Source organism: Xyrauchen texanus, chromosome 14 (assembly GCF_025860055.1).
Source record: "Xyrauchen texanus isolate HMW12.3.18 chromosome 14, RBS_HiC_50CHRs, whole genome shotgun sequence".
Lineage (NCBI taxonomy): Eukaryota > Metazoa > Chordata > Actinopteri > Cypriniformes > Catostomidae > Xyrauchen > Xyrauchen texanus.
Window position 1 is genome coordinate 12,962,866 of NC_068289.1, and position 20,127 is coordinate 12,982,992.

A 20,127-nucleotide genomic window follows, 5' to 3' on the forward strand; every position below is an offset into this window, starting at 1 on the left:
TCAACTGTTTTTGCTTCAGGACCCAAGTTTTACACTGTACATGAATTATTGACCCAACAAAGTACCAAATTTCTTTATAGTATGAAATAAACCAAAGTGTCCTTAAAACTAGGGACATCTATTTAACGCGTTAATTCAGTGCAGTTAATTATATTAAAAAACTAATGTGTGTAAAAAAATAATGCAATGAATCATGTCGCCGTAATAAGGAATGCCGCGCTCTGCCCCAGTTCCGTTCTTCGCAGAGGTGTATGAGGAACTCACGAAGTCGTGGCAGGCACCTTTTACTGCACTGACCTGCCTTCCAAGTTCCTCCACTCTCACTACCTTGATGTTGGGGTGGCCAGGGTGTACACGGAGGTTCCTCAGATGGAGCAGGTGATTGCGGTGCAACTGTGCCCGCAAAACGCCGATACCTGGCAGATCCATCCTAGGGTCCCATCCAAGTAAATCAACCTGTAAATCAACATTGTGCCTGACGGCCAAGGCTTACAGTGCTGCAGGACAGGCCGCCTCTGCCCTGCATGCCATGGCCCTCCTGCAAGTCCTCCTGGCAAAGGCACTGAAAGAGCTGCACAAGGGTAGTCCTGACCCAGAAGTGATGCAGGAGACAATAGGAGACTCTCGGGAAGGTGATGTCCACCATTTTTGTCCAGGAGCACCACCTGTGGCTTAACTTTGTGGATTGAGGGACGCCGACAAGGTTTGTTTTTTTCCACGACCCCTTCAGGGTGGCCTGTTTGGCGACACTGTCAAGGACTTTGCCCAGCAGTTCTCGACGGTCAAGACACCCCCTCTCACTTGTGTTGACAGGTACAAACAGATAAGCATGTGGGCCTGGGTGTACCGATTGCATACAGTGCCTTTCCCCTCCCCGAGGGTATAACGTGTGCTTTTTTCGTCCACATGAGTTCCCGGGACTGGTGAAACCTGGATGTCTTTCCTCCCTCAGCAGAGGAATTCAATGCCAGGCCCAGTAATCCTGTTAGTATACCCTGTCAGGTCAAACCCTGTACTGGGATAGGTGCTCCATATGTGACTTATTTTTCCACAGTACGATTTCCCTGATGGTACACCCGTGTCATCCCTTGTGCAGAGCTCTGCTCTCCCACCAGTCGCTGCAATCGTAGAGTTCCTCCCTTCATGGTAGGACCTACCACAATGGCTTCTTTCCATATGTGGTACTTCCCGGTTGGTAGGTCCATGTGACATATTCTTCACATGTTAACCTCCCCTTTGGGCAGGATGTGCTCTCCACTGTGTCTTTTCCCCGTGTGAAAAAAGAACACCTTCCCCGACGTGAATACACCCAGCTAAGGGAATTGTTATTTCTTAAGAGAAAAAAGAAGAGAAAAGGCCAAAGCTGCTGGTGCGACTTGTTACTAGGCATGCGGTGGCCTGCCTGCACCTGCATTGCCGATCCACGTAACACAGTTCAGCTGGTTGTGGCGTTTTGTATAGGGACCCCTAATGTCACTACATTGACACAACTTTGAGTGAGTGACAGATAGGGAAGATCTTGTTCACTGTTGTAACCTCCGTTCCCTGATTGAGGGAACAAGACATTGTGTTCCTCCTGTCACAACACTGAACTACCCGCTGAAATGGCCGGGACTCTGTCTCAGCTCCTCAGCACAAACCTGAATGAGTGGTTGCAAGCCGGCTCCTTTTATACCATATGTCCGGGGAATGGCATGCAAATTCCACTTGCCAATTCTCATTGGTCTTTTCTCAAATGGAGGTGTTTGGGGCTGCCAAGCCCAACCTCTAGTGTCAATACATCGACACAATGTCTCGTTCCCTCCATCAGGGAGCGGAGGTTGCAACATTAACAAGACATTTTTCCTGCTGTCCATTCCTTATCGCAACAGACCTATGACCCATTTTTGGCTTGTGAACCACTGCTGAGAACCAATTCTTTCAAAACTTAGGACAGTATGTTAAATTATAGATGGTAATTTGAATTTAAAGCTTGCACATTGTGGCCAAATTAAACCTGTTACCTGTGATAATTTTACCCATGTTGCATTTACAGCTCCACATTGCCTGTGCCAGTGGTTATAAGGATGTGGTGTCTATGTTGCTGGAGAACGGGGCAGATGTCCAGGTCTCTGACAACAGCTACTGGACACCCTTACACCTTGCTGCCAAATATGGGCAGGTATGTATCACTAAGTTCTTTATTCAAGAGATTCTAGAACCATTATTCTATTGCCATGCTGATGAAGTATGGAATTTGTCTCACTGTCCTCATAAAAATGACAACGAAAGCAGAAAAACATAATTACATAACATCAACATTAATGCAATAGACATTGCTAAAAATAAAACACCAATTTAGTGATACACAAAATTTTGCACACATCCATGGATTAAGGCAATATTGTTAACTTTAAGCAAAATGGAGTTGGCAATGCAGTGAATGTAGAACACTTGAAAGCTAACACAGGTTGCAAAAGTACATCAAATTCTTCTTTATGATGCAGCGCAGACAAAATTATAATCTAATATGGAATAAATTAGCAAAATGACTGATTGGAATATGTATGACCGTAGTGTTATATTGCCCATGCATCCTGGGCTTAGCTTTAGCTCAGATTGCTGTTTACAGTCATGGGAAAATATCGATATTAGAGTAATTGTAGACCAAATACAGATCATTATACCCCCACACTCCTATTTTTCATTAATTAGTCTTCTACATTGCATTGATCTGACCAATTCCCATCCAGATGTGCCAGAGCTCTGAGGATCATATGCATATACTGATGTGTTTTATATGATTTGAACAGTGTTTTTGGTAGAGTAGAGATTGATTTCAGGCTGAAAGGACAAACTTGCTGAAGCAGTCAAATATTTGATAATGCTTCTAGTTGCTGATGAAGACAATTTCCTTTCTTTCTCCTCCTTTGTTCTTTTCCCCTCAGGGAACTCTCTACCACATACATAAGCATAGATGTCCCTACCGACTTTTAGAAAATCTGAAAAGTTCCGACCTCCATTTAGGCCATTTTACCACAAAGAAATATTTTAACTTTATACAATGTTTTAAATTTTCACAATTATTGAAGTTTCTTAACCTGTTTAAACACCTGGCTCATTTGGAGAATATGTTTCAGAACCTGGTGCATTTTATCCCTTAGTTCTGTTTGTTTGCTCACAATCTGCATCCAAACAATTCGTCCAAGACCACCAGGACAAGGTAGTCTCAGTCTGATTGCAAATTAACTCTGGAACGTTTTGCTTGTGGAGAGAATGCAGTCTGACCAAAATAAAAATTTACATTTGAGTAGTTTTTAACAGATAATGTTTATTTCCAACACAACCTCTGTCTGGAATGCATATTCTGTACCATGCTGCAACATTTTGCATAACCGTGACATAAGCAAAACCCAAAAATGTGTACTGGTTGACAACGTTTTACAGGTATATAATTTTAATTGGTATATTGATGTATGAGCTAAATCCCGAAACAGTGCACACATATTCTGACCAACAAGGTGACAGTTTGTTCCGTTTTGACTTTATTAACACTGTTTTGGTTCGTTTTAAATTGTTGCCTTGTGAAAGCGAACCAAACCAAGAAGAAAATGCAACATTGTTAAACTTTTAGCCCCTGATTCAAGAAAAAAACGAAACAAGCTACAGGTCTGAAAATGCCCTAATGTCATTATACATGTGTAAATTGTTGTCCTACCTCTTCTGAAGCAGCGCACAAATGGGGTTATCACGTGGCAACTGTAACTTTTCTTAGTGTTGTTCAGGATGCTCCAATCGCAGTTTGTAAGATTTAAAAAAGTCATTTTCTAGAGATAACATGGTTGGATTTCCATTTGTATCTTAGGTCCACACAAAAATAAAAGCATTAAAATAAATACTTCAATTACATAAACACATGTACATACAGGTGAAACTCGAAAAATTAGAATATCGCGCAAAAGTTCATTAATTTCAGTAATTCAACTTAAAAGGTGAAACTAATATATTATATAGACTCATTACAATCAAAGTAAGATATTTCAGGCCTTTATTTGATATAATTTTGATGATTATGGCTTACAGCTTATGAAAACCCCAAATTCAGAATCTCAGAAAATTTGAATATTGTGAAAAGGTTCAGTATTGTAGGCTCAAAGTGTCACACTCTAATCAGCTAATTAATCCAAAACACCTGCATAGGGTTCCTGAGCCTTTAAATGGTCTCTCAGTCTGATTCAGTTGAATTCACAATCATGGGGAAGACTGCTGACCTGACAGTTGTGCAGAAAACCATCATTGACACCCTCCACAAGGAGGGAAAGCCTCAAAAGGTAATTGCAAAAGAAGTTGGATGTTCTCAAAGTGCTGTATCAAAGCACATTAATAGAAAGTTAAGTGGAAGGGAAAAGTGTGGAAGAAAAAGGTGCACAAGCAGCAGGGATGACCGTAGCCTGGAGAGGATTGTCAGGAAAAGGCCATTCAAATGTGTGGGGAGCTTCACAAGGAGTGGACTGAGGCTGGAGTTACTGCATCAAGAGCCACCACACACAGACGGGTCCTGGACATGGGCTTCAAATGTCAAACGTCTTACCTGGGCTAAAGAAAAAAAGAACTGGTCTGTTGCTCAGTGGTCCAAAGTCCTCTTTTCTGATGAGAGCAAATTTTGCATCTCATTTGGAAACCAAGGTCCCAGAGTCTGGAGGAAGAATGGAGAGGCACACAATCCAAGATGCTTGAAGTCCAGTGTGAAGTTTCTATAGTCTGTGTTGGTTTGGGGAGCCATGTCATCGGCTGGTGTTGGTCCACTGTGCTTTATTAAGTCCAGAGTCAACGCAGCCGTCTACCGGGACATTTTAGAGCACTTCATGCTTCCTTCAGCAGACAAGCTTTATGGAGATGCTGACTTCATTTTCCAGCAGGACTTGGCACCTGCCCACACTGCCAAAAGTACCAAAACCTGGTTCAATGACCATGGTATTACTGTGCTTGATTGGCCAGCAAACTCGCCTGACCTGAACCCCATAGAGAATCTATGGGGCATTGCCAAGAGAAAGATGAGAGACATGAGACCAAACAATGCAGAAGAGCTGAAGGCCGCTATTGAAGCATCTTGGTCTTCCATAACACCTCAGCAGTGCCACAGGCTGATAGCATCCATGCCACGCCGCATTGAGGCAGTAATTAATGCAAAAGGGGCCCAAACCAAGTACTGAGTACATATGCATGATTATACTTTTCAGAGGGCCGACATTTCTGTATTTAAAATCCTTTTTTTTTATTGATTTCATGTAATATTCAAATTTTCTGAGATTCTGAATTTGGGGTTTTCATAAGCTGTAAGCCATAATCATAAAAATTATATCAAATAAAGGCTTGAAATATCTTACTTTGCTTGTAATGAGTCTATATAATATATTAGTTTCACCTTTTAAGTTGAATTACTGAAATTAATGAACTTTTGCACAATATTCTAATTTTTCGAGTTTCACCTGTATTAGGCAGAAACAGTAGTAGTAGTTTATTCAGTTTTATTTTTTATTTCAAAACAACACTTACTAGATCGTATACTGTACACCAAACTGGCTTATAAATGACCAAAGTCACCTGGATTTTTAGGCAAGAACAAACTAAATTAGCCCAGTATTAAGCTAGGAGAACAACGAGGCATATCAAAATACATTCCATACATATTTAGCAATTGTGATGCTGCTATTTAATCATCTCTTTATACTTTTTACACTTGATATTGAATATGTTCATATATACACCAATGGCATATGCTACGCTTACATTTTACTCTCTGATTATAATGGATAACTTATATTGAAATGCTTTCCTTGACCTCATATTGGCAAAAATACGCTACTTTGCTTGGGAAGGCAGGGTGTGAGCTCCTGAACATGATGAACTCTGGGATACACAAAAAGACCACTCAGAAGCAGTATTTGGGCTAGTGTGGATTTAGTGTGGATTAAGTGCACTGAGATTTGGCATGTTTCAGACATGGACAGTCTTGCGGACTTAAGAAATTAAATGGGCATGACCACAAGTTTGGGTATTGGAACATGGCTGAAGACATCTTTTTTGAAGGACTATGGGAGGTAAGAGTGTAGATTAGAGGTGCAGGAGAACTGATTGCTATCCCAAATAAATATCAGTTGGTCTGTACGATATATCGAATTTCGCGATACATGGCAAATAAACTTGTGGTATTATTTTAATGCATTCATCCGTGAAATGTATAAAGTTGTAGAGAGCAGACATTACTAGCACACTCCTGTGTTTGATCTATGAAGACATAGGTATGTGTGAGAGAGAAGAAATGAGTCACATACTCTCTTAAAATATATATATACACTGATGAACCAAAACATTATGACCATTCACAGGTGAAGCAAATAACATTGATCATCTCCTAACAAGGCCACATGTCAAGGTCTGGGTAGAATAGATGGTAAGTGAACAATCAGTTCTCGCAGTCAACGTGTTGTATTCAGGAGAAATGGACAGGAGTAAAGACTTGAGCGACTTTGAAAAGGGCCTAATTGTTAAGACCAGATGACTGGGTCAGAGCATCTCTGAAACGGCAAGGCTTGTGGAGTGCTCCCGGTCAGCAGTGGTGAGTACATACTGACACTGGCCTGAAGAGGAACTAACCATAAACCAGTGACAGAGTGTTGGGCACCCAAGTCTCATCGATGCGCGAGGCCAATGAAGGCTATCCCGTCTGGTCCGATCCGACAGAAGGTCTACTGTGGCACAAGTCACAGAAAATTGTAATGATGGTTAAGGGAGAAATGTGTCACAACACACATTGCATCACACCCTGTTGCATATGGGGCTGTGTAGCCACAGACCGGGGAGAGTGCCCATAGTGATCCCTGTCCACCAGTGGAAGTGCCTACAATGGGCATGGAAGAATTTTGCCTTGTCTGATAATTACAGTTTTCTTTTAAATCACGTGGATGGCCATGTATGTGTGCTCCATTTACCTGGTCAAGTGATGTCACCAGGATGCACTGTGGGAGGACAACAAGATGGGGGAGGTAGTGTAATGCTCTGAGCAATGTTCTTCTGGAAATCCCTGTGTCCAGCCATTCATGTGGACGTCAAATTTGACACGTCACCTACATAAACATTGTTGCAGACCAGGTACACCCCTTCATGGCAATGGTATTCCCTGATGGCAGTGGCCTTTTTCAGCAGGACAATATGCCCTGCCACAATGCACACATTATTCAGGAATGGTTTGAGGAACATAACATAATGAAGAGTGCAAGGTGTTACCCTGGCCTCTATATTTCCCAGATCTCAATCCAACTGAGCATCTGTGGGATGTGCTGAACCAACAAGTCCGATCCATTGGTGGCTGCACCTCGCAACTTACAGAACTTGAAGGATCTGCTTCTAATGTCTTGGTGCCAGATACTTTTAGGCATACCATATTGGTCATAATGTTTTTTCTCATATATATATATATATACACACGCACAAATAAGAACACTGAATCTCTCTCTCTGTCCCATTATCTTTTTCTCTGTCCTGAACCCACACACTCGCACACATGCAAACACATTCAGTCAGTCATTAGTACTGCAGATGGTTGGGTTACTCAGCAGAATTGACATTTCTCAGTCAACCGAGCCCAGAGGCTCATCTTACACCAACTTAACTGTAAAAAACACAGGGCTCTGTGTGTATCATAAATGTTCCTTTATTAAGTATTAATGAATAGGGAGCCCAGCAGAGCTTTTGTGATAGATGAACCCAGGCCCCGAACCTCCGGAATTCGATCCAGCACCTGTTTTAATGGATCCCCCACCTCTTACACCTCTAGTAGAAATGTATGGTACATGTACATATGTTTCAGGGAAAATCAAGTATACTAATAGCAATGTTGTCAATAACTTGCCATTTGACTGTTTAAAAGCTACAAAAAGTAGTGATGCATGTGGTTTGTTAATAATTTGTGAAAACTCTCATGTCTAGCTCGTTGAGTTCTGTTTAAGAGTTTCAACAGTGTTTTTTTTTTTAAGAGAATCTTCCTCGCTTGCAAAATTCCTTATTTACACATTAATTTACACTAGTGCATCACCACTGTAATGCTATTTCAATGCACTTATTAAACAAATGTACACTACAAGTGAACGCTACAAGTCAGGAGAACTGCATCATTTCCAGCTTATTTAATATGCTTGGGGGGGGGAATATTCTTTTCCACTGCACGGTACAGCACTACTTGACTCGACTCTGCTCGCTTTTTGGGGATTTTACACAATGGATAGTACCTGGTACCTGGCAATTTTTTAGTACCAACTCGGTCGAGGTTCCAAGTGAGCCGAGCCGATACTAAATGTGACATCAAACCCTGCAGATCACTGATTTGTCAGAGAGAATCGTCACTAACAGCATTACTGGATTTGCGACACAGGACATCAACCTGCTAGTTTTAAAGTTAGCAACAGCAATAGCAGTATCAATTGTTCACGTGACTTTCGAATTGTAAAAATAAATGGCTGTGCGCAAAACCACGCCGTTGTCAATAAGCAAGGTGCAGACGTTCCTCTCCTTAGCGAGGAATGAAATGACGTGAAACTAAAAAGTATTTCAGGAAGTGTATTAGCTGTTGGCCACAACACGGCTACCAACGGATCTACCAACGGTGTAGAGAAAAATAAAAAAAACTTAAATGTGACTACAGAACCATCGTGAACCACAACAGCCGGAGTTGTTCAAACAGAAGAAAGTTTGACCAATTGGACACTATCTATGGCAAAAGACCTGCGAGCGATGGGAGGGAGAGTGCCCTGGACTTGGCCATAGCGGAGGATGGTACGTTTAGTTACGTTAACTCTATATTCTGCTTGAAAGCTTCACTTTATTTAGTTGACTAGCTACTGGAAAGCTTGCTTCTAAAACAACCAGGCCAATTTAACTGTTACACTTGTGTAAAATCACCATGCATCAACTGCTTTATGCAGCACAATGAGCTAATAGCTAACAGCTAGCGGTTGTGTTATTGTTTATGGTGAGTAATATTTGTGTCGCGTTTACGATGATGTCATGGCAGTAGAGGCTGCGCATAATCCTATGCGTTAAGCCTATGTGTTAAGATCCCTGGGGTTCTATATAGAACCCTAAAGAACCTTTTCTTTTTTCTAAAAGCAAGACTGCATGGGTTTTGATATACACAATGGAAGGTATGGCAAGGTGTGCTATTCCTTTATGTAGTATTGTTTTGTATTGACACTAATATGCTCAATGCTTCTTATTAGGTAAGTAAACCAGGAAGACACCAAACTGTAATGAACATGAATGCGAAAAAGAAAAACTTAAGAATACAATAAATCACAGTTTTGAATTAAAATACACAGAGCATAAAGAATCACATTTTATAGCAACCCAGATATCGATATGATATCGTGTCACCAGGTCTCTCCTCTAGTGTGAATGTGAGTTGTTTGCATATGTTTTTGGTACTGGAGGCAGGAGCAGTGCTGCTGTGGTGACATCTGATGTTTTGGATTACACTCAGCCTCATGACCTACGTCTCTTACTATTCCCTTTGATTTCCTATGAAGTCACAAATATATCTGAACGTGTTTGTATGTGTGTGTATCTTCCCTACAGACCCACATTGTGCGCCAGCTGTTGAAGCACAAAGCAGATCCAACTCTTCTGAATTGCAACCAGGACAAACCCTTAGGTACAAACACACATAAACATGCATACACCTTGAAAAAAAATCGTAAGATGGAATAGTGATCAACTGATATGGATTTGTCAGTGGCCATTGTGGATATAAAGTATAGAGGGTAGGGTGTCCAATGGATGATATAATGTAAGCTTAAATGGGATATTTAAAAATCAAAATAAAATCAATCAATCAATTCTATTTGCATAAAAAATTCAGCCTAATTTAGGAGCATTTCTGTCACATAAATTTGCATTAATGTGTTATTAGTAAATGTCCTGATTAGTGTCCTGATGTTTTACTTTTGATTTAGATTTTTTTTGCAATTTCAAATGTCCCCCAATGGTGATCAGTGCAGTAACTGTAATACATTTTCCTTTATTTAAATTAGCATAAATAGAGCAGATTAAGAATCAAAAAGACATTTTATATAATTTGTTCACATTACAGTATTGGTAATGGGATTTATGCATTATGGTAATAAGAATTTGTGCGATAGTAAATTACAAGAAAATATATATAAACAATATTTTATTATTTTATACTTTTGATTTTGTGGTAAATTATGTCTTGGATATGTTCATGGCAGATTGTGTGAGATGCATGCATATATCAAATAACACATTTCAATAAAAGCAAATGTACACAAAATTAACATACAGAATGTACAGCTGATTAAAATGTACATTTGTTAAATTTTCACAACAAAAAAAAAAATAGATAGATTTAGAAGCCTGGACAATATATCAGTATATCACTAAAATGAGCACTTACATGCACGCTACTTTTCAACCAATGTACTATAGAAATGGAGGAACTGGGCTCCAGAAACATAATTACTGCCCATAATGTGTGATTTCATAATTACATATGAGAGCTAGATGCAGTCATCTGCTCACTGCCAGGACTGCTCTTTACCCAAACTACTAGTAATTAAACCTATGAGTAACTTGTGAGAAAAGACACATGAAGAGAAAAACAATATTGATATGCATCTTGTACCCATTACTTTCTGCACATAGTTCATTATCATAGTGCGTGCCTGTTTCCATTCAATGCATTCACTGTATGTATATTTGTATTCATTTAATAGCACAGTTTATATCAGCAGTTCATTTGTCAAGCTGTTAGAGATTATTGGAGCATGACCCATGTATGACCTAACAACATGTCACTTTCATTCTAAAGAAATGTCTGTGTGAGAGAGAAAATGTTGACTGCATATTTTCTATATCTATATATACACATATATAGATTAAAAAATAAGATAAAGATATAAACAGTGACAGAGTTAGTAAATTCTATTAATTTCATTGAATCAGTTCAGAGTGATTGTCAGTTCAAAACTCTAAATTCTAATTTGTTTGCGTCATCACTCAAAAGATTTCACAGAAGCATACCTGTGGCAGATATTTCCATTAATTACAATGTTATGTTTTGTTTTATTGATGCATATAAAATCATTGTTCTTTTTTTTTTTTTGTCGAAAACCCATTATGTTTAATTGTATTTCACTTCTTGCATCACACATTTTAAATTAAATTGATATAATTTCCTATTAACAAAAATCACCCTTTTAAGCCTTACAGAGCAAATGCATCAATTTCAAGATGTATATTGAATATAATTAAAAGGTAAAAAATATCAAGATGTTATTTCGTAGCTATCGTCCAGCCCTAATATGTAAATATTAAATAGGGTGTGAATATTTCATAGCTGGGCAGAGAAGAAACTTTCTTGTCCTGCAGCTCAGGATGTTTACTATCAACTACTGTCAAAGCTAATTGAAGCCAAGTTCTTGTTACCACCTAATGGCAGCTATTTAATATACACTCACCTAAAGGATTATTAGGAACACCTGTTCAATTTCTCATTAATGCAATTATCTAATCAACCAATCACATGGCAGTTGCTTCAATGCATTTAGGGGTGTGGTCCTGGTCAAGACAATCTCCTGAACTCCAAACTGAATGTCAGAATGGGAAAGAAAGGTGATTTAAGCAATTTTGAGTGTGGCATGGTTGTTGGTGCCAGACGGGCCGGTCTGAGTATTTCACAATCTGCTCAGTTACTGGGATTTTCACGCACAACCATTTCTATGGTTTACAAAGAATGGTGTGAAAAGGGAAAACATCCAGTATGCAGCACTCCTGTGGGCAAAAATGCCTTGTTGATGCTAGAGGTCAGAGGAGAATGGGCCGACTGATTCAAGCTGATAGAAGAGCAACTTTGCCTGAAATAACCACTTGTTACAACTGAGGTATGCAGCAAAGCATTTGTGAAGCCACAACACGCACAACCTTGAGGCGGATGGGCTACAACAGCAGAAGACTCCACCGGGTACCACTCATCTCCACTACAAATAGGAAAAAGAGGCTACAATTTTCAAGAGCTCACCAAAATTGGACAGTTGAAGACTGGAAAAATGTTGCCTGGTCTGATGAGTCTCGATTTCTGTTGAGACATTCAGATGGTCTCAGAATTTGGCATTTAACAGAATGAGAACATGGATCCATCATGCCTTGTTACCACTGTGCAGGCTGGTGGTGGTGGTGTAATGGTGTGGGGGATGTTTTCTTGGCACACTTTAGGCCCCTTAGTGCCAATTGGGCATCGTTTAAATGCCACGGCCTACCTGAGCATTGTTTCTGACCATGTCCATCCCTTTATGGCCACCATGTACCCATCCTCTGATGGCTACTTCCAGCAGGATAATGCACCATGTCACAAAGCTCGAATCATTTCAAATTGGTTTCTTGAACATGACAATGAGTTCACTGTAATAAAATGGCCCCCACAGTCACCAGATCTCAACCCAATAGAGCATCTTTGGGATGTGGTGGAACGGGAGCTTCGTGCCCTGGATGTGCATCCCACAAATCTCCATCAACTGCAAGATGCTATCCTATCAATATGGGCCAACATTTCTAAAGAATGCTTTCAGCACCTTGTTGAATCAATGCCATGTATAATTAAGGCAGTTCTGAAGGTGAAAGGGTATTAGTATTAGTATGAAACACAGTATTAGTATGTTGTTCCTAATAATCCTTTAGGTGAGTGTATACAGTTGTTAGTAGGCATACACTGTAACTAATTTCTACTTGAATGGGGAAATGGATAAATATCCAAAACTGACTCTTTTGTCATTACATCACAGCTTTTTTGATATCACAACCATGAGTATGTTTACAAATTACCTCCCATGTTTGCATTTAATTGCATATTCAGTATTCAGGAACTTGGGCATTGTCACTCATTTCACATTTGAAGAGGTTAGCCAATTTCAACGTAGGTAATTTACACAAAAGTCATAAAGGTACAGTAATAAAACTAAGGGTCAGGTAGAGGGTGGAAAATATTCCACAAATTAAAAACGAATAAAAGAGCAACATACTTTTGCATGTTGCATATTGACTTCCCAGATAGCACACATACATCTCTGAGATGTTTAATTTAGATTTTTTTCATCTTAAAAATAACAGATTTACAAAAAATGTTAATCATAAACTTCTCATGAATGTCTTATTGACATCCAAGACATATTGACATAAGTACTGACTGAGTACTGTGTTTAATGTAGTACAGCTGTAACACTGTGAATATTTTCCTTCTCATGCAAGTTTGAATTGTCATTATCCTCACTCTGCTTGAGAAATTTGAAGGACTATTTTTATGCAAATTTTGATGCAAAACTGATTAAAGATCAACCGTTTTGGGGGGTAATTTTCTTTTCTCCTCTTTCATTGTGAATACATTATTATTCCTGAATGACCATGAAAGGAAACCTTGCTTGTTGTAATTACTGATTTGTATACTTAAAATTAATACTTTAGCACATGCCAGGAAACAAGGTCAATGAGAAAATCATGCAAACATGCCTGGTGGTCAGCGGGGGACAGATGTAACACTGTGCTACAACTATACCTGTGCCACAAGAAACATGCATCAATGCTCCTTCTAGAGTTTTATTAGCTTTTATTCAGTCAGAAAGATTAGATAAGTAAGCAATATAAATAAATTCATAAATTAATCAGTAGAATTCAAGATCGACGGACAACACACGTAGACAGACAGACAGGCAATGATAGACAGACAGACAGACAGACATATGATAGATAGATAGATAGATAGATAGATAGATAGATAGATAGATAGATAGATAGATAGATAGATAGATAGATAGATAGACAGACATATGATAGATAGATAGACAGACAGACAAACAGACATATGATAGATAGATAGATAGATAGATAGATAGATAGATAGATAGATAGATAGATAGATAGATAGATAGATAGATAGATAGACAGACAGACATATGATAGATAGATAGACAGACAGACAGACAGACAGACAGACAGACATATGATAGATAGATAGATAGATAGATAGATAGATAGATAGATAGATAGATAGATAGATAGATAGATAGATAGATAGATAGACAGACATATGATAGATAGATAGATAGATAGTAATATGTACAGTCATGCCAATAAAGCAATTTGAATTTGATAGATAGATAGATAGACAGACAGACATATGATAGATAGACAGACAGACAGACAGACATATGATAGATAGATAGATAGATAGATAGACAGACAGACAGACAGACAGACAGACAGACATATGATAGATAGATAGATAGATAGATAGATAGATAGATAGACAGACATATGATAGATAGATAGATAGATAGATAGATAGATAGATAGATAGATAGATAGATAGATAGATAGATAGACAGACAGACAGACATACATATGATAGACAGACAGATGGATAGATAGACAGACAGACAGACAGACAGACAGACAGACAGACATATGATAGATAGACAGACAGACAGACAGACATATGATAGATAGATAGACAGACAGACAGACATATGATAGATAGACAGACAGACAGACAGACATATGATAGATAGATAGATAGATAGATAGATAGATAGATAGATAGATAGATAGATAGATAGATAGATAGATAGATAGATAGACCTTTTTTTATCTTTGACATTTTTAATTATCTTCAAAAAATAATACAAATATTGTAAATGGTTAAGGAAAACCAAGAGAATATTTCCAGCTGATGTGTTGGAATTGATACATATGCAATCATTAGATATGTTTGAAAACAATCACAGAGTATAGAAAATGAAAAAATAAAATTAAATAAAAATGTAGCAGAATTCTCATTTTTCCGTTTCTAAAACAAAGAATCGAGCCATTTTCCTTTGCTCTTTGCTTTAACTAGAACATGCAATGGTCAAATTACACAGTACACTGACCTCAGAGCATCAAAAGACTTGTACTCCTAATACTAAACCTCCAGCGAGGGGGTCTTCTGATTTGATCCCATTCTCTCTCTTCACGTCGCTCTCCGCACTCAATTCACGAGCGCTCTGCACCACAGACTCTAATCAATAGCTCATTCTAACACACCAGCTTAACTCAAGGATGTCTGGGATGAAACACAGAGCCAAAGTCAATCCTTTCTTTTCACTTAGAGTCTCTTTAGGGAGGCATAAAAATACAGTATCTGACTTTGTGGAAGAATGTGTGAGTGTTATTGGTGGATCGTTCTCTGGGGTCTTCTAGTGTCATTCTCTTTCAGTAAGAAAAGGAAAGGCTCTTACAGCTCATTTAAAGGGTATCTATTATCCGTCTCCCCATTCCCCTCAATCCAAGCACAGATGGATCAATTTACAATAGGGCTCAATGCCTATTACAGTATGGGCACAGCCATGTGAAAGACAGCAGGGGGTGATATCTTGATGAAAGTGTGCTGACTGAATTATTTTCTTCTCTTGTTAGCGCAGAGTTGTCTGACTTTTGACACAACATTTTTGAAACTTAATACAAAATTTAAAACATAATAATAACTACTGTGGCCTGCTTTTAAAGACATTGCTGGCACTGAGCAGATTGCAGAGATGCTTCTGAGAGCAGAGGAATTCTGGGTACTGAGACAGACAGATCTCTCCGCCCCACCTCCCCAATCAGATGAGCACTGCATGGACAACCAGGACAGCAACCTCCCTGTCAGAAAACTGTATGTACAAAAGTTACAGTCTTATGTTCATCATTCAGTGAATGTTTAGTAAATCCGTGCACATGAAAACTGTGGATTTTAGAGCCTTATTGATTAAGACATTAGAAATACATTAATATTTATAAATTTTGAGCATATACAACATCAGATGGCAAACCAGTTGTCTGCACGTGGAACAAAGGCTACATCCCTGATCTGCTTGGACCAGCATCCATTTCCATTCTGGTTCAAGCTGGGTAGTGCTGGCCTGATTCTGGTCAAGCTTCTGACTAGTATACCATGCAAGCTTAGCTGTACTGCAAACAGTTATTTTCTTAATCACTATTGTGTTTTTGTATTTATTTAAAATGTCAAAAAATCCTTAACACGAGATACATTAATTTGCAAAGTAAAATTGTTGGACTTAAAGGAATATATGCAAAAACATTTGACAGATAATCTGCTTTGATGCATATGTATGATCTACTTGTTGATCTACTGAGTGTTGTGTTTGTTCAGGGCCACAATGGCTATACCAATTTCCAGGAGGGACAGTCTGCTAGAGAAGGAGGCTATGTTCAGGGACTCAGGAGGAGCATTGACCAGGCAACCATCACTTGATAATGGTTTGGATGGAGTGTTCCCCAGCGCTGCTGGAAAACTTGAGCAGGTCAGAGGAGAGATGAAACTAACTTGGGAAAATTGCACCTACAGTTGCAGATATGTGTATATTGTCTAAAGCAGTCTATATGTGTTTAAGGCAATGTTTCTCAGTCCTGTTCTGGAGGACTATTAACACATTTTGGATATACCCCTTATTTGTAACCCAATTCATATCATGGTGCACTTTACTAATTAGCTAATCGCTAGAATCAGGTGTGTTAGACAAAGTATACATCCAAAATGTGTAGTGTTCGTTGTCCTCCAGGAAAGGATTGAGAAACACTGGCCAACAGTGTATATTGTCACTTTTTACAGGCCCTGCCTATTACTGTTGATGGACACTGCCGATGGCCATGTTTGTTTGTGTGTGTTGTTTCATTATATCGCATAGCAAATGTTGTAACAGTATCTGTGTGTGTTGCTCATCAATCATTGCAAAACTGCTGAAAAAAACTCCACAACAAATAAATACACATAGCAAATTACCATTCCTGTTGGGAAGTCTCTCCCTCATCAGTGTCTGACTCCGGTTTAAACATAAAGGGCTGTACACCACTTTTTTCGCTGACAGTCATATTGCTTATGATGTCTAGTTATCCGAAGCAGAGATATCAAAACTCCACCCTATTATGGATACGGGGCAGTGAGCACCAGCTCATTTGCATTTAAGGACACACACAAAAACAACTCGTTTTTATTCCTGTTAGGCATACCTCGTCTTGTTTCACCGTTGCCCTTTGTTCTGTTATGTATACCTTGTCTTGTTTCACCGTTGCCCTTTGTTTGTCATTTGTGTCACTTTTGTAGTTCCGTGGTTTTCACTTTTGTCACCCTTTTAGTTCCATAGTTTTCCTGTCAGCCTTCACGTGCTCTGTTCATTGTTTTCACCTGCCCTCGTTAGCTGTCTTTGGTTTTAGTTTGTCACCTTGTTATCTTGTTTGAGTTCTGTTTGTTCATTGGTTCTTTTCTCCCTATGTCCATGTATTTAAACCCTGTCTGTTTGTTTCGTCGCTGTCAGTCGTTGAATGTTGTCATGCCTGGTTTGTGGTCCCTGCCCGAGTTCTCAGTTTTGTTTTCATCGTGTGTTCAGTGTTATGTTCTTTTCCCCATTGAGGGTTTTCCTTTGTGTTTATTGATTGTCTAAGTTAATAAAGTTAGTTTGCATTTAGATCCGCTCTCTTCGTCTGCCTCCATTCGTAACAATTCCCACCAAAAAATTGGCATTTTCAACATGGTATAATAAATGTAAATGTATAATCAGTGTAAACAGGTGTGTTCAACAGAGGAATAATATGAAGAAAGAAAAAAAACCTGCTGACTGCAATATTTATTGAAAAATAAATTTTTCAGTCGATATAAGGTTTCTTGCAAGCTATGGCACTGTTCAGAATTTCTTCTTTTTTCATCTTTTCTGTACAAAACAATTAGTTTGTATAATTTAAATATTTGAGTAATACATTATTTCTATGTTTTGTTGAGGAATGCTGTGTTTTGTATTTTAGGTAAAACTTATGCCTCCTGCCCCTAATGATGACCTGGCATCCCTCAGTGAGCTCACCGACAGCAGTCTGCTCTACGAGATGCAGAAGCGCTTCGCCAATAACCAAATATATGTACGTGCATACACACAAGCATATGCGTTAAAAGAATGTATTAAAAGAAAGTTCACGAAAAATATTTTTTATCATTATTTACTCACCCCCATGCCGTTCTAACGCTATCTAATGTTATTATTTTTTTCCATCTAGCACAAAATAAACATTTTTGAAGAATTTTCAAAGCTCTTTTGCATAGAACAAGGACAAAGAACACCATTAAAGTAGTCCATGTGACTTGTGTGCTATATTCCATGTTTTCAAGCTATAGTGTGCTATATTCCATGTTTTCAAGCTATAATCTTGCTTTGTGTTCTACAGACTGACATTTAGACCATTATTTGTTGAAATGTTCTCCATTCCACATAATTTGATTTTGCTTTACACATTCAGAACCAATGATGTTTTGGTGTTAGTGATGTCACATCTAATGCTATTTTTAATAACAAAGTCATTTAGATTTCTTTCATGGTGCTTTTCTCTATTTTTTTTTCTTTTGGGAGCCTAAAAGTCATGGTCACTATGTACTGTCCTTTAAAATTCTTCAGAATTGCTCATTTTGTGTTCTATGGTAACATCTTATGGGTTTAGAGTGTGAGTAAATAGTGATACAATTTTCAATTTTAACTGCTTTTTTTTTTAACATAGTAGTTGTCAAAATAACACTGAACTCTCAGTTAGGGACCTAACCCTGAGTCCTTGTCCATTTCTGGGCCATGACTTCAGGAAAAGCCCTCCATTCTATGTTCTTTCCCCTGTCTGAGGGAGGTGATGCCCGGATGCTAGCCTCAATTATACTTGCTTTGGTCTTTCACGGAGCCATCCGGTCCAGTATGCTTCACCCTGTGCTGAAGGGACTGAACACACACACACACACACACACACACACACACACACACACACACGCTGGCTCTCTTCTCTGTGGTCTTGCAGAGTGTGGGCTGGCCAGGGACTAGTGTCTGGATGGCAGCCCTCTAGGTCTCACTGTATTCAGGCCAAAGACTTGAGCCAACCCTGGGGAGATGAAAAGACATTCTTACATTGTTTCTCTGTTTACAGCTGCTGTCTTTACTGCAACTATTACTACAATGACCGTTTTGTGTATAAATCTTGGCCCTTCTCTTTTACTATTTGTCTTTTACTACTACAATCCTACTTTGGTAATTACATTTATGGCAATCAGTATTCGTTCTATCACTGCCATCACAGATACTGCCAATGCCAAAGTGATTACGTTTTCTATTTCAAATAAGGAGCAACATTATTTAAAATGGTTGCTAAGGTTTCTTTCACCAAATATAGTCACACATTAGTTAACATTTTTGACCCTCTATCAGACCCTTTGAATCAAACAAAACAACTGTTTTTGCTACTATACCTTAAGATTGATATATGTAAATGTTATTATTAGCTAACCTGTTAAATGTATAACATGAGTGCTGTGTTACATGCCTTGTTTAACTAGATTATTTATTTTATTTTAGTTCTTACATTAAATTATTTGAGTCCACGTAGCAACAATGGCTGTTTGGTTGACATTTTCATGCCTCTGTCAGAGGAATTTCAGAACAAATACATACTTTACTACATCATGTACTGTGTATATATTGCTACTGTATATCACCCAGCCTTTGGCATTATGTAAACTTGGATGGGTTACATGAGGAGGGTGCTTTGTGTTCTGCAAAGAGTATGTCTATATAGTTCATTGGATACACTTATTTCACAAGATCACTTTATAGTGTCGACAGCTCATTAAAGCTCCCATTCTTACAAACACATCTGCCCACACTCACCTCTGAATCTACAGTGTTCCTATATTCTCTCCTATATCTTGGCAGTCAATGAAGGAAGAAATCAATCTCTATATTAATCACCCACCTCATTCAGGCTTGCAGATCACTGCACACTGTGCTAGTTCATGACTGGAGACAAATCTATGTCTAATGGTGGCTTCCATTCCCACACTTTTCAATGGAGCAAAATTAAGTCCCCCTACTGAGGCTGATATCCAGGAAGAGAGCAGAGTTTGGGCCTTTTGTGTACACTATAATGATGTCTGTCATTACTGCAGAGATGGATAGAGATATGGTTACTGGTCTGAACAGCACACATTGTGTAATTAATCAGTCTTTTTGTGTCTCTCAGCTGTGATGA

The 20,127-nt window shown here is 38.7% G+C and overlaps 1 protein-coding gene across 1 annotated transcript in view; it reads left to right on the forward strand.

Annotated features, from left to right (window-relative positions):
• Positions 1-20,127, forward strand: part of LOC127654875 (unconventional myosin-XVI-like) — a 277,645-nt gene that overhangs the window by 120,937 nt on the left and 136,581 nt on the right. Inside the window, exons 7-11 of the mRNA XM_052142405.1 lie at positions 2,036-2,161; positions 9,610-9,685; positions 15,586-15,733; positions 16,232-16,382; positions 17,878-17,988. Coding sequence (XP_051998365.1) covers positions 2,036-2,161; positions 9,610-9,685; positions 15,586-15,733; positions 16,232-16,382; positions 17,878-17,988 — 612 coding nt within the window. The remainder of the gene's footprint in view (positions 1-2,035; positions 2,162-9,609; positions 9,686-15,585; positions 15,734-16,231; positions 16,383-17,877; positions 17,989-20,127) is intronic.